This window comes from Sphaeramia orbicularis, chromosome 18 (assembly GCF_902148855.1).
Source record: "Sphaeramia orbicularis chromosome 18, fSphaOr1.1, whole genome shotgun sequence".
Classification (NCBI taxonomy): Eukaryota; Metazoa; Chordata; class Actinopteri; order Kurtiformes; family Apogonidae; genus Sphaeramia; species Sphaeramia orbicularis.
Genome location: NC_043974.1, coordinates 32,311,302 through 32,337,374, shown reverse-complemented (window position 1 = coordinate 32,337,374; position 26,073 = coordinate 32,311,302). Strand labels below are relative to the sequence as shown.

General features: G+C 35.9%; 2 protein-coding genes across 4 annotated transcripts; both read right to left on the bottom strand.

The window, feature by feature from the left end:
* Positions 1–799: 799 nt before the first annotated feature.
* On the bottom strand, positions 800–4,403 carry LOC115438716 (cilia- and flagella-associated protein 251-like). Of its 3 annotated transcripts, none has more exons than XM_030162498.1 (4): positions 4,259–4,403; positions 3,717–3,835; positions 3,430–3,562; positions 800–1,558 (listed from the first exon to the last, which is right to left on the bottom strand). In XM_030162498.1, the coding sequence occupies exon 4, from the start codon at positions 1,554–1,556 to the stop codon at positions 963–965; it is 594 nt and encodes a 197-aa protein (XP_030018358.1). In that variant the 5' UTR covers positions 1,557–1,558; positions 3,430–3,562; positions 3,717–3,835; positions 4,259–4,403; the 3' UTR covers positions 800–962. The 3 variants fall into 3 exon arrangements, with proteins under 3 accessions (XP_030018358.1, XP_030018357.1, XP_030018359.1); XM_030162497.1 differs by having other exon boundaries at positions 3,726–3,835; XM_030162499.1 differs by lacking the exon at positions 4,259–4,403 and having other exon boundaries at positions 3,661–3,717.
* A 5,571-nt stretch (positions 4,404–9,974) lies between these two features.
* Positions 9,975–25,414, bottom strand: coro1b (coronin, actin binding protein, 1B). The gene is made up of 12 exons (XM_030162255.1): positions 25,186–25,414; positions 24,868–25,022; positions 19,823–20,028; positions 19,529–19,651; positions 18,244–18,373; positions 15,349–15,530; positions 15,128–15,247; positions 14,123–14,227; positions 13,875–14,020; positions 13,202–13,259; positions 12,168–12,509; positions 9,975–11,377 (listed from the first exon to the last, which is right to left on the bottom strand). Exons 3-12 carry the CDS (start codon positions 20,024–20,026, stop codon positions 11,255–11,257), a joined length of 1,533 nt encoding a protein of 510 aa, XP_030018115.1. The 5' UTR covers positions 20,027–20,028; positions 24,868–25,022; positions 25,186–25,414; the 3' UTR covers positions 9,975–11,254.
* Positions 25,415–26,073: the final 659 nt, after the last annotated feature.

Below are 26,073 nucleotides of genomic sequence, written 5' to 3'. Positions count from 1 at the left end.
TATGTTTTTATAATCTATTCTTGTATTTTATTCTTTTACTTACTATTTAAAGGGCTTTGCAAATAAAGTTGGATTGGATTAGAGATTTACAACTATCCTTTCACATTAAATGTGAATAACCTAAACAACCATGTGGAACCTGACATTTCTTCAGAAAAATAAGTAAAAATTTTATCAATATTCTGCCTGTTACTAAATGTTTTGTCTATTTGTACATCTGATCCATAATGCACATGTATAAATGATAAGTTGAGGTATAATATTGTTATAATTGCACTTTCACACTAAAACAACAACAAGTTATTATTTATAGGTTTTTATGTAATTATTTTACTGGTCCAACCCATTTGAGATGTGTTTGACACCCCTGATATATGCTTTGTAGAGGATTCAAGGAGGATATATCTATTTTGAATTTATACTATTATTTCTACTTTATTAATTTCTACTTTTGCATCAGTGTCATGACTTATATCAATCTACACAGACAATGACACATGGTATATAGAGGCAGAAATGATGCAAATGCCATAAAACGATGAAAATTCACCTACAGTCACGGAAAAAATTGTTAGACCATCAAAAGTCATCAGAAATAATGGTTATGCAATCAAGTACTAACTCCTGTGTGTATCATGTGACTAAAACAGACAGAAAAGAAAACATGAAATGCCTAAAAGCACTGTTTTTGTCAGTACAATGCCATAGATACTGATGTAAGAACTGAAGCGATTTTGGTTATTATCAAGAAAACCATGGAAAATGGATAGATATGAGCTCTGAAATTAAACTACTATGAACTATTTTTGTTGTTATCATTATATTTGTCCAAACAAATGTACCTTTAGTTGTACCAGGCATTAAATTGAACAAGAAATTGAAGAAAACAAGGGGTGGTCTAATCATTTTTTCTGTGACTGTATAATAGAAGTGTGTTCTGTTCTAATCTTTATCATGTGTGTTTACAGTGCAGTCACATCTCGGTCTTTACCCTCTCCTCCCTCCTCCTCAGACCAGATCGCACTTCCAGAGAACTGTTTAAGGTCTATCAACAACCCAGCCCCCCCACTCGTCTCCCCTTTCCCCTCTCCATCCCCCACTTTCTCCTCCTTTTCCTCTTTGCTTCCCTTGGCCTCCGTCTCATCTACCAGCCTGGTTTGTTCACCTCCGTCTGAACTCTCCAAACTGGAAGCGTCTCCTTTTCCCTGCTCCTCTTCCTCCTCCTCCTCCTCATCACTGTGACTGTCTTCCTTCCTGCTCCCCTGCTCCATTTGTCGCTCCTCGCTGTGGAACTCCTCCATCTCTTCCTCATCCTCACTTGCTCCGCTGTGAGGCCACATTTGGATACCGATGCGGGTCCCCAGAGCGATGGCTACACCCCTCACCCTGTCCCTCACCCCTCCCTCCTTATACACCATCCTCCGAATGGTGTATTCTCCTTTGGCCTCCTTGTTCAGCACCTTGTACAGAAAGAAAAGCAACACAACAAGACCCAATAGGACGAAAAGCAGGATCAGGACAGTGTTGGTGTTTGATTTGTAGTCGATGTCAGCCATGTCTGTTGAAAAAAACAACAACAAAAAAAACAAACAGATTACTCATTCTGTGCATATGCACTTTAAGAAAATGTATTTCACCTGTAATGAAGTGTTGATGTACAAACCCCATTTCCAGAAAAGGACATAAAAACTAATTCAATATCTAAAATTAAATAATTAATTAAATAAGTTATACATCCTCCATCTCCCTTTCGAATGTGTAAATGCAGTCATACTTTGTTTTCATGTATATGTATAGGTTTTTGCTTTTTGTTTGTTTTTGTTTTCTTATAATCTGTTTCATTTGTAAAGACTAAGTAGGATTACTTTGTTTTGTTGCATATTTGAACTAAACTAAACTAAAGTAAACTAAACACTCAGATGTGTTTAACATCCCAAAACCATCTACTGATCTAGAATGTTTAATACCTGCTGATCCACTAATCCTATTAATATATGTAAATAATTGGTGTAAAATACAGTTTGTCATCTTTTCATGGTCATCAGATATGACCCATTTGGACGTTCAGAGGCTCCGTAGTGAACACAGAAACACTATCATCTTCTACAACATTGATTCATCAGTAAAACCCTTGGAGTTGGATCAATGACAGTGGATGGAGACACTTGTTTTTATGTCCAGTTAATGATATATTTTGTTGAAAAAGTCACTTTTCTTCATTTTTTTCTGATCTGATCTAATAACCTTCAAATTTACCCTGCACTTTTATGAACATGATCAGCAGTAGCAGCCGGTGAAATTTTTTTTTGGTGGGGCGCAGTATGTAAGTCTAATTTCAGCATGCACTATAACCACATATCATCACTAGGACACACCAAAGCTAAGCGTTAAGAAAATAATAAACTAAATGAACAACACGTAACAAAATAATTAACCATTTCATGCATGAATTATGAGAACATCAATCAAGATTTTTTTTTCTTTATTCCTCTTTGGGCATTAAAAAAAACAATGCAATTATTATTATTTTTTTTTTTTATGAAGCTATTTTTCATGGAGTTGCAAAAACGTCCACCAAGCTGGACACCATGTGTTTAATTTTTGAAGCAAAGAAACATGTATTTACTGATATACTGTGTGAAAACTATGAAATAAAAACATTAAATGCTGTTAATTTGATGTTTTCTCACATTTTAACATACACTACAAACAAAAAGTTATGAATATTTGTAATTTTTGGGCTATTTTTTTCAGTTGGGATTCTTGCACAATGCTTTTTACTGTTTTTGTGTGTGAACTGAATTGAAACACTTTTTTTTTTTCTTTTAATGACCAGACATAGTTCTATTTACAAATGGCAAAAATGACCAAAAAATGCCAAAAAAAAAAAAAAAAAAGAAATATCCTTAACTTTTTGCTTGTAGTGTACTCTAGTACTGGTCATTACTCACTTCATGGACATAATATGCCAAAAAAAAAGAAAAAACTTTTGTTGTTAATTACAGTCTAATAACAATAACAAGGAATTGCTTTACACTCGAACATGTTAGGTCATGTTTATCAAGAACAGCACAGTTACAGTAATGTTTTCAATTGCAGTGTATGGGATGATGCATAAGCGTCCAATGTGTTAGCTGATATGAAACTAAAACAACAAAATCCATGAACATACAAGAGAACAGCTGTAGAATAGCTGTCCACTGGAGTGACCAGTATGCATGAAAGGGTTAATGGGGTAACCAAAATATAGAAAAAATAATAAAGAAAATGAACAAAAATGAGCTAATGAGTTAATCAAGAGCCTATGTTTGGAAAAAATAAAACAATACTGACTATATCCATTGTATTTAATGTGGTTTGAATATTTTACCGCCAAAAACTACTAAAAATTATCCGGAAATATAGTGTGAATATATACAAGTACAACACCTTCTGAGAATGTTCACTGTAGAGTAGAGATGTTCAGGTTGAAGAAGAACCTTTGCTGTCAGACTCTAGATGCTGTTGGAGCTTTTGTCGACGTTTTATCAAGAGAATGCATTGGTAGATCAATATTCAGGATCTGTAAAAAAAACAAAACAAAAAAACCCTCATTAATAAACAATGTGTGGTTGAAATTCATCCAAATTTGATTATTAAAGCAGTAGTTTACATCTTTACTGGCCTCTGAAACGTTAGCATCTGAACTGGATAAGCTGTAATATGCATGTATTTACTGTACGTACGCTGTAGATGTGACAGGAAGAGTCTGCATTGCTTTTATCTTGACTAAAAACAGCCTGTGATGACTGGAGTGACAGGAAGCTTGCAGGCCGATCGCAGTTCTTCTGGTTTCCTGTCAGAGTAAGCAGCATCAGTCAAATAATGGTAATTAAAACTAACATAAATTCCTGCTTTAAGAACAGTAGATCCATTAAAGATGACCATATATTGTACTTTTATCATCATATGCATTGTACTGTTGTATGTATTTTATGCATGTTAGTAAGTTTAGACCATAAATGCATTGGTTTGTTGCAACAAATGTGCATTAACAGTAGAAATATGGGCATAGCAAGAGTATTATTCATCAAAAGAAGGAAATTAATGCATGAAAGTTCAGTAAAAAACTATGCTTAATTACACATATGGCTATAGAAAAGAGTAGACAGAGCATTAGAATTGATTTACAAACACATATTGTATGAAGAAAAGATGAGTTAAAGCTCTGTTTGTTGTATTTTCTTAAAAAAGGAAGGAAATAAATCAGAAAACTCACCCAACTTCGCGAAAATGACACTGTTTCTGGCATTCAAGTGATGAATGGTTGGAGACTGACTTATATCATTTAGTTGTGATGAGTGTGACAATGTGATAGAGACGGGGGTAAGAGAGCGAGTGATGCATGATATGTGGTGAGGAGGTGGCGGTGGAGGGGGAAGCAGCAGCGAGAACACAGATTAAAGAAGTCACAATCGAGAAAGGCGTGGTGGAAAAGCAGTAAAGGTACAAAGGTTTACAGAAAGCAGAACACAGTGTTAAAAAAGTTGTTTGTCCAGCCAGGTGAAATTTTACAGCATGCATTTTGGATTATGCATCAATATTTAAGATAAAGTTTCTGCTCAACTTATATCAAAGACGACATTATTACATTCTGATTTATCAAGTAACCACTCTATTACTATTATTATTTGGTACAGTTATATGGTTAGAAGCTGTCAAAAGAAACACGTGAAGTTACTTGAGTCAAGTTCAAAAGCTGCAAACAACAAATGTGAAACAAGTAAGCCACTTCCTGTTTTTTGCTTCAGTGGCCAAGCACCCACAGCCCCTCACAGCCTGCACAGTGTGAATCTGTACGCAAATGTAGCACAACACCACACAGACACACACAAGTGTGAATTTAAATGAACAAAATACTTGTTTAATAGTTCACTTTAATAAAGTGGTTGTTTTTGTTATTCTGTGTTGACTCATACCATTTTGTTAACCCTTTAACCCCTGAGATATAATTTCAGGTAAACGTCCTGCTGTGAACTTGTGTCATAAAAGCTGCTGTGAGTATGCGTTTGTGAACCTTTTCTTCTGTGATTTTGCTTTATTGTGTGTTTAGGGTCAAAACAGGGTGGAATAACAGAACCTTTGTCACCACCAAAATGTACTCATTTGTTCCGTGTGGCAGTATCAACATTTCCTGAAAATTTCATCCAAATTCGGCCATAACTTTTTGAGTTACCTTGCTAACAAACAAACAAACAAACAAACAAACAAACAAACAAACAAACAAACAAACCCCAATGAAAACACAACCTCCCTGGCAGCGGTAACAAAGAGAAGAATTGAAGTTTGGCAGGTTTTTACTAAATAAGGCACTCAGAATGTACATCAACAAGAGATTTAGGATGTTGAACATGAACTGTGAACTGGAATTTGAATTTTGGCCCAATAGTTTTTGTTTTGGGGTTCTTATTTTTCTCAAATGAGCCCAGCTGCAGCAAGAAGTTACACTGTCAAAAGATAAAGGAAATCACAACACTGCAAATGACAGTACAAGCAAAAAACCCCACAAGGAAAACGTCGTAAAAAAAAAGGCCAAACCATCTATTTTTATAGTGAGTCGGTGTCACTGCTCTGTGTTTTGCCCCACATTAGACAGGCAGTGTGTGTGTGTGTGTGTGTGTGTGTGTGTGTTCCTTCTGATTTTTTTTCCTATTGAGCAAATGGTTTAATTTTTAGGAATATTTTAAATAAATCACATTCAGAATGATCACCACAGACATGTCAGGGGGTAAAGGGTTAAACCTTTACATGATGTAAAAAGAAAATAACGATAGAGAGCTAAGCTAACTCTCCAGCAACTGAAAGCTAAACTAACTCTGCAGCAACTGAAAGCTAAGGTAACTCTTCAGCAACTGAAAGCTAAACTAACTCTGCAGCAACTGAAAGCTAAGGTAACTCTTCAGCAACTGAAAGCTAAACTAACTCTGCAGCAACTGAAAGCTAAGATAACTCTTCAGCAACTGAAAGCTAAACTAACTCTGCAGCAACTGAAAGCTAAGGTAACTCTCCAGCAACAGAGAGCTAAACTAGAGCACTTTGGGTGTCTAGGAAAGCGCTATATAAATCCAATCCATTATTATTATTATTATTATTAATATTATTATTATTATTATTATTATTAGAGCTAAGCTAACTCTCCACAGAAACAGTTGAGGGGAACAGAGATAAACATTACACTTCTTATTCCACTACATCTGTCAGTTTTATTCACTTCTCAGACAGTTTTCACCCCCTTCCTGTTGTTTTCCTCTTTCTTATGCTAAATTAACTCTAGGTTTGCTGGAAAATGCTGTCATTATATTGATCTCACAGAATATGGAGCGTTACAGTAGATTATGACGTGTACAGCAGTAACATGTAACATACACACATATGAAGGCAGAGGGAAAATCAATCAGAAACATCACAATAAAACACTAAAAGGGACCATTTCACATCTACTTTTCTACTTGTTGATAATATTCATATACTTTTACTTAAGGTTGAACGCAGGATTTTTCTCCACACATTTACCCAACTATCTGAGGGATCTCAAGACGTCTTCCGCCACCAAAAATAATTTCCTGTGATGAGTATTTGTCTTTTGACATTGATGTCCCTTTGTAAAACTGGTCCATTCTAAAAACAAAAACATTACTGGTTTAATGAAGCAAAAATTAAGATAACAGTTTACATTGATCTTTTTAGGTAATTCCAACTCAGCCATTACTGAATAAATACCACAATATTTTTATAGTTTATTCACAACTACTTCAGTGTCAAGAGTTTGAGTTCACTTTAGACTGTAGGAGATTGCTTGCCTTGTAAAACCATAACAATAGATGTAAAACTTGGTTATATTATGTTGCGACCAACAATGTCAATCACTGGAGCCTTGGTAGATTATTCTGGACAGTATTATTGTTTTCTTCTGTAACATCACCAAAGTTAGTGCTGTTTATAGAGTTAGCTTCACTTTCCATCAGCAGATCTAAGCTAACTTGCTCTAGTTAAAAGATTCAATGAGAGTTATGACACAAATCTGTTATTTCTGTCTATTAGGAATCATTTCAATATAACACTAAACTATGGATTAGCCAATAGCAGAAGCTTCATTCATATGAAACCAAATGATGATCAGATAACAGTAAAGGTAGGAAAGAATTTGTCATCATTGCTTCATAATGCAACCTTTATTTTTGCTTTTCTTTGTCTCGTTCAGTGAGTTATTTCCATAGAGAAATATTACTTGTATTGTTGGATCTGCTTAGTGTCATCTTAGTGCTGCAAAGTTGGTCTCATTGGTCTGTGTTATTAAATTATTCCGGTCTCAGACTGTTAGACTGGTTTAGATATTCATCCATTTAAGTGCTTCTTGTTAGAATTGTGTTCCATTGTCTGAAAATAGGTGTTTTTTTTGCTTTTAGCTGACGTTCTTCTGCTTATTGTGGTTGTATAGAATCTATATTGCTTCAAGCGTCACATAGCATTACCATGGCAACACAGATGAGTAAGAGGTATAAGAGGTTAGGAGTGGCTTTAGTTCTGTTCCTTCAACAGCTGATCTTATACTAATGTAACACAGACATGAAGACAACACTGGAATCATTATCAACACTGCAGAGGACTTTATTCATAGTGTTAAAGCTAATCTAAGTAAACTCAACACTTTAACATTGTTTAATAAAAAGAAAAATATTACACCAGTATATATTTAGATGAAGGTTTGTTTTGATTTTGACCCGATTCATAAAATATCAACTGACCAAAATGGGTTCATGTGATAAACTTATTTCTTACGCTGATAAATCTCTTGATAACCTTGAGAATCATGTTAAAGTGGATCTAATCTGAGTTCGTCACCACTGTGAATTATTGTCTCCTTGAATCTACAGTCATTATTCGATCTCTGCAAAATCCCCTCCTCGACTGTACATCTGCTGTTTAAGACTGAGAGTAAAAGCTGACATTCAGATTTACAAACCACAGACTTCATTGTCATGCATGACGGCCTGTGAGCCTGAAGAAAGTTCTTTCGCAGTCAGTGATGTCTAAGTTCTTTATTTTTCAGACTGAACATATTACTTTGGCATCTACACTTTGTTATAAAGCCATTTTTTGAATTTTTTTTAAAATTTTTATTACCCCGTCCCAAGAAGGGGAGGCAAGGGGAATTGTTTTTGGTTTGGTTTGTTTGTTTGTTCAAACTCTAGCAGCAAAACTATTGGTTGAATTCATACCAAATTTGGCTTATAGATTTCCAATGACCAAGAATAGATGTGATTACATTTTAGGAAAAATAGGTCAAAATTCAAATTTTTTATTAATTAATTTTTTTTCTTTTTTTCCCCCATTTACTTACAATCAGTGAAATTTAACGTATCGATGGATCAATGCCAAAATAAGATACAGTACGTGCGAGGGGCGGGGTTTGTTGTGCCTGGCACCCCTTGTTTGTGTTTTTTAGACAGGCACTTGTGTAGCTCAGAGGAAATCTTAATCATTGAGGCAATTCTGACAAATCTGAAAAGTCTGCAAATATAAAATGTGAAAATCTCTATACTTAGCCAATATGTTTAGTCGTAGAACTGTGACACTTATTATCCTTATCTGACAAAGTCCTGTTACTATGAACTGAATTACTCCCTGCAGATGGAAAACTCTGCATATGGTCAATACAGTAATGTGCAAAAATCTTAGGCCACAAGTATGTTTATTGTTTAAGCAAGAGTATTATGGTATATTACAATATACAAACACATTGCTCAGTCTCTGTAACAAGATAAATGTGAACTAGAACCGTATTAAAAACAACAATTTAAAAAAAAAACAAAAACAACAAAACATACTGAAATATCTAGTCATAGTTCCCTTCTGTTTCCTTGTTGTATTTTAATAAAGGTAGTGAGAAATAGATGTTATGGTCATTACAGCTGTATAAAAACAACGTGGCTATACGGGTGGCCTATGATTTTGACACAGTACTGTATAAAATGCATCCAGCTAAATATTTCATACTGGAAACAAACAAAAAGGACACTAAAATCTGCATTATATGAATAGGAGTGAGGGGAAATGAAAAACAAAAGCCTGAATAATTCTTAAATCTTAATTACCTTTGCTTTACTTTTTTATTTTACTGATCAACACATAGAGCAGGGGTGTCAAACATATAGTCCACAAGCCAAAACCGGCCCACCAAAGGGTCCAATCCAGCCCATGGGATGAATTTGCAAACTGCAAAAATTACACTGATGTTAACAGTCAAGGATGATAAAATCAGTTCAGTTAAGGCTCCACATTCAGACCAATATGACCTCATGCGGGTCAGACCAGTAAAATACTGTCATAATAACCTATAAAAAATGGCAACAGATTTTTGTCTTGTCTTTTAGTGTAAAAAAGTAAAATTACTTGTGAAAATGTTATATTTACAAACTATCCTTTCACAAAAAATGTGAATAACCTGAATACGAAAAATATGCAATGTCTTAAGAGAAGTGCATTTTGAACTTCTGCAAACATTCTCCCCGTTATTAAATGTTTTGTGTATTTATAGATCCACTGTGATCTGTAAGTTGTAATGCATGTGTATAAATGATAAACTGAGGCATATTATTGTTCAAATTGCACTCATTTTTCTCAAGAAATTTCAGGTTGTTCATGTTATTCACATTTTTTAAACAATAGTTTGCAGATGTAAGCATTTTCATGATGCCATTTTACTTCTTTCACTCCAAAACATACAGAAAAAATTGGAGTTAACAATATTTATAGGTTATGTTATTATTTTATTGGTCTGACCCAGTTGAGAGCATATTGGGCTGAATGTTGCCCCTGAACTAAAATGAGTTTGACATCTATGGCATAGACAATCAATTTTTCTTTTAAACTGTAACTTCACTTCTATAAAACTGTGAAACTTGGATCCTCAATATAAATAAAAAAACATTTCATAGTTACAAAGAAGAAATTAATGTTTATTGAGTTTACAACCACAGAGGAAACAAAAAAAGAGGTTAGTGCATGACGTAACAATGGGATAAACTTGAAATGGAATGTACCATAGTTACACTATTATTGTCTGTAGGGGTTAATGCAAAAACACAAAACTAAAAAAAAAGTTTTAAAGAGCCCATCGTCTTTAAACACCAGTACAAATGCAGTTGCAAACTGTAAAAAAAGTTTCACATTTCATTGTAATTTCCTCTTCTGTGGCTGCTGCGTTCCACATCTGGAATGGGTTTTATTAAGAATTGCACTCAAATAGTGTTAAGATATTTATATAAAGCACAACTTAGGACCTGCTTGGCCTGTATATTTAAAGTCTTGGTAAAGGTTTTCTAGATAAGAAGTAAGTGTGGTGTGCAGTGAGGTAAATACCCAGCTGCGATCTTTTCAACATCCAGCAGTAGCTCCGCAAATGACAAAAGGAGCAAAGAGGCGAATGTCGTGAGGAGAAACATCATTTACAAATACCGTGCCTTAAACCCGCCATTTTCTTCCAACAACATGAGGTACCAAATCACAAGTGCTACCTTTTCATTAACCGCAAAGACTACACTGAATTACAATTCACAGATATTCTACTATCAGCTTTCATTCACACATATCTTGTTTTGGAGGTCATGACGTGTGTTCCTACCTTTTACACATGGCGTGGTACATAATGAAAACAAAGCACAAGTCACACGATGGGATATAACATCACAGTTTAGCAGCTTTAACTACCTGATTAAATAGCCCTAATGGTTATATTTGTGAGTGATTCAGAGCAAATAATCACCATGAAGGTATTTGAGAGCTTTGCTATAGTATATCGACCTCTGTAAGCTTTGATATTATGCTGTTTTTGTGCATCGTTGTGAGGCAGCTGTACTCCTATGACACTCTTCAAAGCCCTTAGGAATTAATGTGTGGATTAGGCAAAGCTAGGCGCCACCAAACAGCTGCTACAACAGTCCTTCATGTTAAAGTCTAAACAGTATCTCAGGATGTCAAATATCACTCTATGCTGATGACACTCTATTAACCACAGTCCAAAAGAGAATCACAGAAACACATTGCGGTCTTATTTTCATCACTATAGTTAACCTGCTTGTAAGTCACTGTGATTCATGGTTTGTCACTACCCTACACTACTTTCATCCACACACACAGCTTAAGGTACTGTTGATTCTAGTAAGGCTATGGTCTATGGATTTAGAGGAAATGGGGTAGTGGATGTTCAGCTCGCTCATACGTCGCCGTCCTCGATCCGAGCGAGCTGCCTCTCCAGCAGCTCGATTCTCTGGTTCTGCGCAAGGACGACGGCGCGCAATGCCTTCATTTCTGCTAACAACTCGTTCAACACGTCATCCTGGAATCAGAGAAAGGAAAAAGGAGACATTTATGAGGTCAATGCAATCATGTTTCCAGAGATAAATCTTTACACGCATTTTGAAGGTTGACAGAAATGACAAAATTCGGAAAACTATAAATTTCACATCACAAAGACATGCTAGGTTTTGCTTGAGGTGGGTTTTGGGTCAAAGTATCACTAAATAACCTGTAATTATGTCATGGAATATTGAAATATGGAGTTATGGAGAGATCTGCAATTAAAACATGGAGTTCAAATGCCAAAACAAAGTTAATTGTTGCTTCTGTTTTTGAACTTAAAATGAACCATATTTAAATACTTTTGTTTGTCTTGAACCAAAAAAATGGAACAAGAAATAATTTACTAAATGGAAATGGAAACACCTTGCCCATATTGCTTTATTTAGTCTGTTTGTATAATCTATTTCTGCTTCTAAAGAAGAAGAAGCTGGTTTTTCTTTGTCACTACCTGATTTTGTACTAGAAGAAATCAGATTTGTTCCATATGTTCTAAGTATAGCCACTTCATATCAACAGTATCTCAAAGTAAATTTATATGATTTTTCGGGGGTAGGGGGGTTAAATTTATAGTATGTAAAAACATCTAAACCTATGTAATATATTTTCTTCTTTCTGCACTTCCAAGATAGTAAAGAAAACTGTAATGTTACTGAATGTACAGTATATGTTATTGGCCAGCGCCAATTCTATCATATCATCAGAAAACAAGGTAAAACAAAACATATGTGACATACATTGGCTTCATAACCACTTCCACTGCTCCTCACCTCTCTCTTGGGCCTCTCGCTGTTTCCGTCCGTCTCTCTCGTTGCCCGAGGCTGCGACACCTCTTCCATGTCAGGTTCCTTGGCTGCAGAGGTAGACGTTGGCGCTGCTGCGTTGCCTGCTGAGGAAGTTGTGGTCCCGGACCCAGTCCCAGAGTCCTGCGAGGCCATCTTGGGCTTCCCCCTGAGGGTGTCCCTGCTGTGTTTAGAGGGCGGGGCTGTGTACCCACCACTCAGGGACATCAGCAGTGGCGCAGCGTCCTGCCCGGCGATCCATTCATCCGCCAGGAGGGCAGGTTCCAGCCCAGCTGTGTCTGGGTAAAGGTCTCCCTGGAACAGGTCTGACTGGGGGTGCAAGGAGGAGTCAGAATCAAGAAGAACTGACGGCATATATGACGTTATTTGTAATAAATAAAAGTTATTACGTCCTCAAAGATAACAGAGAAATCTTTTTTTATTTCTCTCCCAGAGTTGCGAGAAAAGTATGAGGTGATTTTTTTCTTGCAGCTTGTTCTTGACACATCATCTGGGCAGATCTTTTTTATTGTGTGGTGCCTGAGTACTATTGTGTGATTGGTCAGAAATTTGAAGTGGGTGTGATTAAAAAAAGCTTAAAGGTTAACACTTTATTGTCCCCATAGGGAAATTCGGTGTATACATTTTATCCATAATACATACAAACAGTACCTAGTCATCAGCATTAGCAATTAGCATTAGCATTTATTAGGAGCAGTGACCTGTCACTCGGGGTCCGACCCAAGATCTTCATCAGTACCGTGGTCAGAATTAACCTGTATAAAGTGGGTTTTTTTTAATGGTGGTGGAAACAGGTAAACTCAACACACACAGGCTCCAGTCCAACTGAGTAAAGCAAGAGTGTTTCTGCACTTGAGTTTTCTATTAAGTATTAAATATCCTGACTAACTCTAACATTCTTTTGGTTCTTGCCACCTCCAGAAAATGAACAAATTTCTCTGTTCTTGTGGAGTATGTACAGGAGAACAAGACGACATTTGTTTCAGAGCTGTAAGTCTTACTTTTCGGGGTACAGTCATGGAGATTGGTTCCACTTTCCTTTCATGCAACTTGTAGAACCTACAAAGAGCAGTCATTAGTATGTTGTTAAAAGTAAAGTGCTAGGTATTATTCTACATCCCAAAAAACACAAAAACACATGTTTCAATGTCATGCAAACAAATATTATCTATACGTAGTATTAATACAACTCTATCATATCTAGAAATTACTTGATTTTGCATAGAAATACAACTGCCACAGATCACAAACACAGGTGAAAAACCCATTTTAACTGAATTTTGTCCCCAAGCACATTTTTAAAAAAATTTTTCTTGAAGCTTAATTATGACGATGTTTTCAGATGTATTTCTGTTTTTATTCCTATTCGTACATATTAGTAATCATCTTTGACCAGGTTTAATGATTATATATTGATTCCCAGTTACACTTTATCTATCAACTATAAATCGCATTGTCACAATCATGTCATGAAAAGAGGTGAAAATATTTTGACTAATTTTATGAGCAACAACGTATATAAAAAATACTATAAGAATATACTAAATATTTTTTTGAAAAGCTAAATACTAAAGAAATTGCTAGAATTGCTGCAAGAAAAAAATACTATACTATTACATGAAAGATACTGAATACCCAGACTTATGATTTACATTAAAAACATGACCTGCTTACCTGGCGATTTCACACTTGTTGACGTCTACGCCTCTTTTACTCAGAAACCCCGCCCCTCTCTGAGGCTCTTTACTGCTGTACAAACTGAGGAAGTGGACATACGGGGACTCATCTGTCACTTCAAAATATCGGATTGTGCAGTCTCCCTGAAAAACATCAGAAAACAGAACAAAAATATTACTAAAACACAAATCAAAAATATGAAATGTATCCTGTTTTGCAGTGCTGGGTGAGTATCAGGGCAATACCTTTCCACACAGGTAGACCATGTTTGTGTCAGGGTCGTAAAATGGTAAAAGCACTCCATTGCTGGTGTCCATCTCCTGCACTGCCATTGGCTCGGAGAGATCTTTCTGTGGGGAAAAATGTTGGTTTATTCTAATTAAATTGAATTGTTTTAAAAATAGGAAGTGTTGAAGCTGTTATAAAAGTGCTAATTGTAGGAAGTCAACATAGACTGCATAAAAAGATGGACGTCACAGACCTACTTCCTCCCACTGGGTAAAAATAAACCCAAAAACCAACGGTCACACTTACAGTCATACTACAACTTTTATTGAAAGAAACATCAATATTGTAACCATTTATTAAGTGTTTTGGTATTGAATTGGGTTTAACAAAATATTAGCTTCACTAAACTAGTGGAATATATGAATAAAATAATAGGTAAAGTGTAGAAAACATGTCTAAATTAAATTTTGTAATACCATCCTTTGAGCACAAATGTCTTTCACCAAATTATGAGAAAAATAAGGGTGAATAATGACTTCAAATTACACATGAAGCTTCATTAGATGTGTGCACATAAGAAAAGAACATATTTACTAAACACACAATATTTACAATAAGCATGTATCACATCATATCTTGGGTTTTGAAGATGAAAAAATGCATTTTGTAAAACCTGAAGATATGATCTATGAACACACCCTCAGGATGCTCATATAAGGACTTTGATATTATTCTCACTGTATTTTACCCAGGATGCACCTGCAGGAGGGATGCATGCTGCATGAGTGGGATGGGTTAATATCCTCTAATTTTAAAATCAGAAACAACATAGATGTAGGATATAATATTTTGGGAGAAATGTCACCTTGAAACCATCACATTTTTAATCTTATATTTAATTTTAATTGTATGACCAATTATAAATGACGCACTATAGTGACATTTTCGAACATTCATGGAATAAATCTAGTTCCCAGTACTGACGGGCTACTGACAACCACCACCAGTACAGTCTGACGTACCGTATCCCATAAGGCCAGCTGTCGTTCACTCATGCGGCTGAATCCTGTGGTCAAGATCTTCCCATCGGCGAGGAACACAGCTCTCATGGGCCTGGTGCCTTCATGGACCTTCTCTCTGACCTAGGAGTGGAAACAGATATTGGTAGTAGATTAATATAGCAGAACACAGGGAAAGGAACACTATGGAATGATCTGCACACGTAGTAATAATGTGGGAGGACCTTTAGGACCGTGCCCCGCCGGGGGTCGATGACGCGTAGGGCTTTGTCCTTGCAGACGGTGCAGACGGCGCTGCCATCCTTGTTCCAGCTGACGTTGTAGATGAGGTCTGGGTGGGAATCACTCAGCTGGTACACGAGCTCCCCCGTACCCACGTTCCACACACAAATCACATTATCACAGCCTGAGAAAGGAAACAAACCCCAAAATGTATGAGGACAGAGTCTAATTCAGACGACAAAATGAATCCTACATGTGCATATGATTCAATACAAGATGAATGTATGTACTGTGTTGTGTTCAGGGTTTCAGCCGGGCTTGACATGGGACAGGTGTGCACTGCTACACAAAAAGGATCTGAAAGAGCTGCTATTTTTGTTTTCATAAAGTTAATCTTGTGTTGCAGCACAGTTCATTTCCTGTATGTTCCAGCACATCACACATGGCTGAGTCTGCTCCGTTTTGTAAGATGTTCATAAAAAGAAACTTTAAAGCTGTCAAATCAAATAAACTACATAAAGTTTGTATGTAATAAATATTGTTAAATAAATAAATAAATACATATAAATAAATAGAAACAGATTTTATATATATATATATATATATATATATATATATATATATATATATATATATATACATATATATATATGTATATATATACATATATATATTGTAGGGGTGTAACAGTGCACTCGTTTCAGTTCGGGGCCTTCGATACAATACAGAGGTGTACTGAACGAATACATGTAGCCTATGTGACGAACACAAACACCAGGGAAGCAGGGTGGAGACATGTGCAGGGTTTCCTCTATACACATTCAGCAGCGGCAAATTGTCAGAGCCACCGTGAAAAAAAAAACAAACCATGACAACAGATAGTATAACAGAGGCACAGAAGCCTGGTTGGACGTTCGAAGCATGCTGTTTCACTTTCAGTTTGTTGCAGCTTTGTGGCACAGAAGAGTCCTCAGGTTCCTTTATAGCAAAAAGGTTTTTACTTTTTAACTCAAGTCGGCAAAATCAAGTGAACCTGCTCCTCTTCCCCTTCACCGTGCCAATGCTGTGGTGTTACTGTGAGGCGTTCAATAACTCTCCGTATATTACAGTGTTTGCCATAAACAAACATTGAACATTCAAAAATAACTAACATGTGGGGTGCCTGTTAATGCACCAATGACTGAACAATATTTTGTAGAAGTGTCAAACAGGTAGTTATGGAGCGCACCCCCCATACCCCCCCTTCACTGGTCTCCTTCACTGTACCGAAAACATATCAAACTGAAGACCCCTGTACTGAAAACGTAACCACATTTTTTCTGTTACACCCCTAATACACACACACACACATATATATAAAATGTCCTCCCTGCTACTTTTTCTTATACTCGCAAATGAAGAAACCATAACACACCATTTCCTTAACAGTAATCTGTATCAGATCACATTGTATCTTAGTGTAGTGAACCATACCTTATTTCATTGTTATTATAAGTCAAACTGTTTTTAATGGTCCTACAATCCTCCGCTCTTATCTCCTTATCATCTTTGACCAGACTTATAGTTTTAATATCTACCAGACTTTGATGAGAATGTTTTACCGAGTCAGTACTGACTTTTTACTTTTATGTGCTTGTTTGGGTCAGTATCTCTATTAGAATCATCATCATCATCAGGTTACAGATTCTTAAAGCAAAATGCAGAACTGACAGACTGAAGACCTCACCTGTCCTGCTGTCACTGAGGTTTAGATGACTCAAAGTGCTCTTAAAGGTTATTTATTTATTCACATGGTTTTGTACTATTGGTTTTCATTTTATCTAATGCTTTCGGTTGTACAAAAATTTGCCCATTGAGGATAATACATAAGAATTTCTTGAAGTTGTACTGACTAAAACAGCTGATTTTTCTGTTTTTGGAATTGGTTTGGAACATTTAACATGATCCAAGACCACAAGTACTAATATAACTCATAAGTCTTTTTTTAGATATTTTAATGGGAAAGTGTTACATGTTACACCTGTACCGTCTTCGCGGGTCACTGGTGACCCATTTAAAGCTGAGGGTTAGGGTTACATTAGAGCCACATTTGAGGCCATGTACCTTCAGGTTGTGTTTTAGTCGGATGCTCAACACAAAACTAGATGAAGTTACCTTTAAAAGTCTGATATGTGCATTTTGACTATTGACTTCATTGGTTATAAGACGAATCGTAAAGTTACATAACAAAAGATAAATGTTGAAATTTGAATGAACATTAGAAGACACTTGGAAAATCACTGAAATGATGAATTAAGCCTGAAGAAGTAGAAGTCTGTTCTAAGATACAGCAATATGACATAAAGCTAATAACTCAATGTTCCACAGGGTTCACATAAATCCTATAGAAGTGGAATATCTAGCAAACTAGCGAACGATTCATATCAGATGAAACCAAACCTTGCAGCTTTGCGACCAAGTGTAATTATTTTTCAGGTTAATCAGATTCTCCTCTACACTTGCATTACATGCTATGAACTGCTGATGGGGGAGATCCGATTCCTTGTTTGTATAATGCAGTGGTATCTGAACTGGCTGTCACTGAACACCGGCTCAGTAAGGGAAGAGCTGCTCTTCAACTCTCACTATTTACAAATAGACAAACATTTAGCACTTTTCTGTGTCATGTTCAGCGGTAACAGACACTATTTGGTAAAATCGCTTACAGTTTCAGAGCCAAGTCTTGAAAATTAACTGTGGATTTAAGCAGATTTCTGTAAACTGACCGACGAACACACCCGCGTGGAGGTTTGGTTTTGGTTATTATCCATGCCTGTTATGACGTACATGATAAAAAAATGCAAATGTAAGAAAATACTGTTGAAGTTCATTCCATGAGAAGCGGAGAAGTGTGTTACCTGCAGTTAGGAGGATGTTGAAAGCAGACGGATGCCAAGCTAGGATACCCACTCGTTTACTGTGTCCCTCCAGTGTGACGATGGCCTCTGTCATCGGTGTGGTCAAGCCCCCGTCTGGGATCTGCCACACCTTTAAACGCAACAGAACACACTTTTATTCAGATGGGACACTCAGACCAACATGTAAAACCATGTCAGTGGCCGGTTTCCAGAAAATGTAAAGACAGTTTTCTAAAAGTCACAGTTAAAGTGTATTTTCATTCATTAATCTGAAGTGAATGAACCAAGCTGTTAGAGTATGATGTTACACATGGCTACACACTGAAAATGGCTGTAAAATAAGGCATAGCTGAGTCCTTTCATCAGATCAAACTACCTGCTGTACCAGACATGCCTACACACTTTATGGGAATATCTGTGCATCAGTTAAGCAGTTAACCTGGGGATCATGTGAGTTAAATATTCACTACATAAGAACTTATAGGGAAAAAAAAAAGCTAAATCAGCTAAAAAGCACTTTTTCTCTAGAATATTGCAGTTTCCACATACATTTTCAGATGCAAAACTTCAATATATGCATTAAATATGTTCATTGAAATGCACCTGTTGACCTGTTACGGTGCTTATTTAGGTTCAAAGCTACAGCTGTGATCATCTTTACACTAAATCCCAGATTTACAGAGAAAAATTAACAACACTGACCAAAAAGATGCAAACAGATGCTTTATCTAATTAGATATTACTTTATATTTTATGTTTGCATAACTGAAAACAATGCACATGAAATCTTTATAGAATAGGACAAAAACGCCTCAAGAGAGCTAAAAATCACTTTTTCTCAAGAATATTTGTTTCCATCAATATTTTTTGATGGAAAACTTCAAAATATGCATTAAATGTGTTCTTTGAAATGTAACTGTTTACCATGTGTTGCTTATTTAGGTTCATGAACGTTATAGCTGTGATCATCTTTAAACTAAATCTCAGATTAACACCAAAAAAATTAACATTGAAAAAAGGAGGCAAACCGATGCTTCATCTTTTTATACATTATTATATGTTATGTGTGTGTAACATATTGAAGCTGCAGGAGCTGAAAACAGTGTGCATTAACATGAGAAAAAATACCTCAAGTGACTTAAAAAGCACTTTATCTCTAGAATATTGTTGTTTCTAATAACATAGGAAATATTTTAGTTCGAACTAGCTGAAATGTCTTGATGAGGCTTAAATGACCAATAAGCTGGCTGGTGGTCTGTGTCCCTGAACTGGACTCTTAACAGACCTTTACTGTACAGTCCTCCGAGGCACTTGCGATGATGTTGTCATCATGAGGAGACCATTGGATGTCAAGGACCGGAGCTGCGTGGCCGCACACAGTTGGACAAGACTGGTCGATTCTGCCACTCTGTGGAAAAAAAATAAAAAATAAAAAAAGAAGCAAATAATGACTGAAGAAATATTTGTACACGATGAAGTATATACAAGCATCAATGTGTCAGTAGTAAACACACACTTTACATTAATAATTTATATTAATATTGAGTCTATCTTTATGGATGATGGGAAGAAGTTGAACCTTATTGATCGGAACGACGAGAAACGCTCCTCCTCCGCCAGCTTCGATGATGACGGCGATGAATTTGGGGTTAACTGCACAGAGGGGGCTGTCCCACGTGACCCGAGACACTCTGACATCATCGATGCAATGCTCCGCCTTCCACGCCTGAGCAAAGACATGGCGGAACTTGCTCTGCCTGACGACTCCTCGCCGGAATGACATGCCTGTAGGGAAACAGCCACAAGAGGCCGATTATAGAGATAACAAGCAATAAAAGAATAGAAATCATCAAATGATTTGGTTTCCTCTAATTTACATCAAGATGAATGAAGCTATTTTTTTTTTTTTTTTATAGACTATTTAATTTAGGAATGCTGATCTTATGGTTGTTTTTGGTCTCTATGAAATTCCCTGATGCATCCCATCCCATTCAGTTCACTATTTTCCCGATGTTTTGTTGACCACAGCTGCACAATTCAGAGGAATGGAAGGATTCACCCCCCTTCAATAAACACATGAGAGAAAATATTAAATTTACACCATATATTCATAGTTTGTGGATTGTGAAGAAGTCTACTTGGCTAGTGAGTCTAGTAGTTCAGTCACAGCTTCATTTAGAAGATGTGATAGATTTAGATAAATAGAAGCAAGAAAAGCCTGTAGAAAGTAAGAAATCAAGTATTTAATAGGCAAAACTTCCTGGGATAGAAGACCTAGACAGCCCAATAAATAATGCAAATATTGTTTACCATTAATCAATAGGAACCTGATATTTAATTGATGAGATAAGATTGAGATGAGACTTTATGATCCCACGTCAGGGAAACTCACTGGTCAAGGCAGCAACAGAAACAATGTGCATGCATAAAGATAGCATAAAAATAGTGAAAAAGACAAACAATGTAAAATAATAATAATATTACTAAGTGATAAAAGTCTGTTGTCTTTGTGGGTGCTTCTATGAAACTGGGTTTATTTTAGTACCTGGCAGTTTACCAGCTTTTTAGACCCAATAGTAAAAGAGAAATTCAGACATGTTTCCCCCAGGATGTACCTAATGATGACCTCAGATAAATGCAAAAAAATTACACTCATGCTCTGAGCCATCCCAAAATTAATGCATTTTTAATAAAATATTGAGGCCAAATATAGGACCAAAATTGGGACAGGAAAAACTACCTAGGTGTCAGTGCATTTGATCTGGAAAACATGGCTGTAAATGGTCTTATATACCACTATAAATAAAGACACTGTGCTAAATTTGATGATCCTAGTGGTTTTTCTGATCCAGACATGTGGGTTTTTCATGAATCGCTGTCTCATTCCAGGTTTCATGTGTAACCCCATCGTGTCCACTTGTGTTACATGCAGAACCTGTCCATTTAAACACAAATAAATTGCGTGTGATTTTGGAACAGCGGCCATTTTTGTAAAACATTCTGGCTTGCATAATTAGTGTGATTCCCAAAATGTACCTGCGAGAGAATATAAAAATGTCTGAAAAAATAGTAGCATGTAATTTTCGTGTCCTTTTTACCATGTTACATGCAGATTTTTGTATAAAAATAATATAAAAATGTATTTTATTGAGAAACATTGTTTCTCTTTAATCTCAGTAAATTTTTTTTTTTTTTTTTTAAAACAGACTCAAAGTGCTTCCAAACTTGCTTCATAACATTAGTCTACATCTGGTTTGAATTTTTAGCCCCATGTCCTGTTTTTAGGGACCAGTTTCATAGACGCACCCATACACATACTCACATAAGAGTAGACTGATATGTGATTCTGAAAAACAAACTTATTTTTTAGTTCCAGTTGCAGATATTATGTTGTATTTGTATTTTTAATGGGTAAGGCGGGTTACAATACATTGTTAACCATACTGCTTCTCATGAAATTAACGTGACAGTGTGATTTATTCTTTATAGATAAAGTGTAACTGGGAACCAATAAGTGATCACTACACCTGGTCAAAGGTGATTACTGATGTGTATAAATAGGAATAAAAAAGAAGAATGTGTCTGAAAACAGTGCAACAGTACAAATATACATAGGAATTATTTTACTGCCTCAACAGTCCAGTATCATTCAGCTCCAGTAATAAATCATTAATAATGTAAATGATTGTTAGTTGCAGCCCCTGACTAAGCCCCAGGAGTCACATGCATCAGCTGAAGCCTTTAGTCCTGTTAGATCCCCCGAGTTCAACAGCTAAATAAAATCCTCACCTATTCTGTCATTTCACTGTAAAAAAAAAAAAAAAAAAAAAAAGGGTGGGGGTTTGTCAAAACACCAGGCGAATTCTTTCATACTGAGAGTGTGTCCTGAAAAGTACAGTCAGGCTCCAGTGGACAAAAGGGCATGATCCGCCTGAAACCAAAACATGCAGTGGCACAGAGGGGAAGGGGGTTGGGCAGTGGATCTGACACAGCAGAACTAGGAACTCCACAGGTTTAGTGTGTTTGTAGACCCACTGTGATCTGAACGTTATAATGCACATGTGTACATGATAAACTGAGGCAGAATATTGTTAAAATAACACTTTTACTTTGTCATACTAACACAAACAGAACATTTTTGAGTTATTATTTCTAGGTTATTATGCTACTATTCTAATGATTATTATTCTATACTGAAGACAGGAGTTCACATTAACTTTTTGGAGACAAATGTCAACAAATTCTAGTGTGAAAAAGTCAAATTACATGATTAAAATGTTTACGCTTAAAAACCATCCTTCCCGAAAATGTGAATAACCTGAAGAAATATGAACAACTTGCAATGTCTTAGGAGACGTACGTGGAATTTCAACAATAATCTGTCTGTTACTAAATATTTTGTGTATTTGTAGATCCACTGTGATCTGTAAGTTGCAATGCACATGTGTTGATAATAAACTTAAACATACTTAAAGAAAAACTGCACCTATTTTTCTTTAAAATTGTCAGGTTGTTCACATTTTTGAAGGATAATTTGTAGATGTAAAGATTTTCATTATGTAATTTTACTTTTTTTTGCTCTAAAACAGAGAAAAGTTTGGAGTTGACATTATTTCTATGTTATTATGCTACTATTCTAATGATTATTATTCTATACTGAAGACAGGAGTTCACATTAACTTTTTGGAGACAAACGTCAACAAATTTCAGTGTGAAAAAGTCAAATTACATGATTAAAATGTTTACGCTTAAAAACCATCCTTCCCGAAAATGTGAATAACCTGAAGAAATATGAACAACTTGCAATGTCTTAGGAGAAGTACGTGGAATTTCAACAATAATCTGTCTGTTACTAAATATTTTGTGTATTTGTAGATGCACATGTGTAGATAATAAACTTAAACATACTTGAAGAAAAATTGCACTTATTTTTCTTTAAAATTTTCAGCTTGTTCACATTTTTGAAGGATAATTTGTAGATGTAAAGATTTTCATTATGTAATTTTACTTTTTTTCGCTCTAAAACATAGAGAAAAGTTTGGAGTTGACATTATTTATAGGCTATTATGTTACTATTCTAATGATTATTATTCTATACTGAAGACAGGAGTTCACATTGACTTTTTGGAGACAAATGTCAACAAATTTCAGTGTGAAATTGTCAAATTACATGATTAAAATGTTTACACTTAAAAACCATCCTTCCCAAAAATGTGAATAACCTGAAGAAATACGAACAACTTGCAATGTCTTAGGAGACGTACGTGGAATTTCAACAATAATCTGTCGGTTACTAAATATTTTGTGTATTTGTAAATCCACTGTGATCTGTAAGTTGCAATGCACATGTGTAGATAATAAACCTAAACATACTGTAAGAAAAAAATTGCACTTATTTTTCTTTAAAAATTTCAGCTTGTTCACATTTTTGAAAGACAATTTGTAGATGTAAAGATTGTCATTATGTATTTTACTGTTTTTCGCTCTAAAACACAGCTGTCAAACATGTGGCCCGGGGGCCAAATCCGGCCTGCCAAAGGGTCTAGTCCGGTCCTTGGGATGAATTTGTGAAATGCAAAAATTACACAAAGATATTAACAATCTTTTTAGTTCAGGTTCCACATTCAAACTAATTCAATCTAAAGTGGACAGGAGCGGTAAAATACTATCATAATAACATATAAATAATAACAACTCCAAATTTTTCTCTTTGTAAATGTAAATATTTTCCTGTATTTACACTAAAACAATGTATAATTTCGCAAAAAATGTGAATCACCTGAACAAATATAAACAACCTGAAATTTCTTAAGAGAAGTAAGAGCAATTTTAACAATATTCTGTCTGTTACTAAATGTTTTGTGTCTTTGTAGATCCACTGTGATCTGTAAGTCATAATGTACATGTGTAAATGATAAACTGAGGCAGGATGTTGTTAAAATTTCACTTATTTTTTTCAGTGTGTTCATGTTATTCGCATCTTTTGAAAGGATAGTTTGTAGATATAAACTTTTTCATACTGTAAATTTATTTTTTTCTCCCTCTAAACCATAGAGAAAAGTTTGGAGTTGACATTATTTATATATTATTGTGTTACTATTTTACTGGTTCGGCCCACTTCAGATCAAATTAAGCTGAATGTGGCCCCTGAACTAAAATGAGTTTGACACCCCTGATCTAAAACATAGAGAAAAGTTTGGAGTTGACATTATTTATAGATTATTATGTTGTTATTCTACTGGTCCGACTTGTTTGAGATTACCTCTGAACTAAAATGAGTCAGACACCCCTGCTATGATGGATGCTGCATTTACATTTTAGCAGGTAGTTGCATTTTTACGAACAGTCAGTAAATGCAGCACAGTTTCACAGAGCCATCCACTCGTATTGGGACTTAATAAATGCTCTCAGTTTGTGTTTCTTTTGTTCGAGCATACCCATACAGTATTCTAGCACCACTTTTGTTGGGGTTACTATTGCACACAGAGGCTCATTCATGGAAAATGTGGTTTTGCAGAGGAACTGCAGGCATGAGCAACAAAGGATGTCTTTGAACGCGTCGTAAAGCTGCTCTGAGGCATTTCAAGGGAACGCAAGGTTATTATTTATAGGACAATGGCTTACCTGGGTTTTTTTCTGCAGGCTCTGTTAATTGCAAAAGGGAAGCACAGTAAAGGCTCGGGTGTGACAGGAGGAGGCCAATAAAATAATCCGCCGGCCGCAGCAGTAACTTAATCCTCTCCTGTGTCCAGGGTGGCGTTCACGACGATGGCGCAGACCTGGAACATTCATTCACCACAATAAAACAAATAAACAACAAAAACAAAACATCAGTGCCACTTATTGTCTTTTTCCCCTGGTCATTCCTCCCATTCTTTCTTTCTTTTTTTTTTTTTTTTTTTGGTCGGTCATTACGCATGTCTGATGTGAAAGCATTCTGACCTGATCCAACATGTCCCACCGTGACGCAAAGCTCCGCCGAACGGTTCCACGGCCCCGGGTGACGGTGATGACGGTGCGGGGAGAGATGCACACGGCGTACAACCCTGTCTCCCGAAACAAACGACTGTTTTGGATAGGTGGGTCGAGCACAATCCCAGACACTTCCGCCCGTGGCGAAGACGCGCAGGAAACAAGAGGGATGCCGTCCGTTTCATCCAGATCCCCGACGGCCCCACCGGATGTGAACGCACCTGCGAAAACCCACCCAAAATACACCCGTTATACACACTTTACCACCCTTATTTTTTTATTTTTATTTTTTACATAGAGTTTGTCCTTGGATGGAGACGTTGCAACATTTCAACTAAAACAAAATTAAATTAAATTAAATTAAAATAAAATAGACTGTATATGTTATTACTGCAGCCACGAGGTGTAATACGTACATGTGTTGTAATTTATAAGTACAAAATGTTCAGGTCTACAAGTGAGCTAATGCATCATCTGTTCAAGTTCTTTGTGCATACCCTTTTTATATGACTCATTGACGCCACCTGCTGTTGAATATGGTGAATAGGGCTCTTGCTTCTACAGTAGTTCTATTTTTATTAATTTAACCCACCGGTATTCCGTCCAGCAAGGCCCTGACTAAGCACCAAGTGTGCCTTTTTCGCACACTTGTGGAATAATGTAAAAAAAAAAAAATAATAATAATAATACAGCTTGTTTTTAATTCTTTTACACTTTTTTTCTATTTCATCAACTTGAGCCGTAAATAAAAATACCAAATACTCAATAATTGTCACATTTTTTTTAACCCTTTAAATGTTTGTAATGTAAACAAACCATTTTTTTGGATGCAAAAAACAACAACAACAAAATTTTCAA

Bases quoted from the DNA above. Each gene is read 5' to 3' on its own strand.
- LOC115438716 (XM_030162498.1), bottom strand. From the start codon at position 1,556: ATGGCTGACATCGACTACAAATCAAACACCAACACTGTCCTGATCCTG.
- coro1b (XM_030162255.1), bottom strand. From the start codon at position 20,026: ATGTCATTCCGGCGAGGAGTCGTCAGGCAGAGCAAGTTCCGCCATGTC. The intron at 15,531-18,243 runs GTAACACACTTC...TTCCTTTCTCAG, and splicing joins CAACATCCTCCTAACTGCAG to GCTGTGATAATGTGATTTGT. The intron at 11,378-12,167 runs GTGAGGAGCAGT...CTCTGATTCCAG, and splicing joins GCGAGAGGCCCAAGAGAGAG to GATGACGTGTTGAACGAGTT.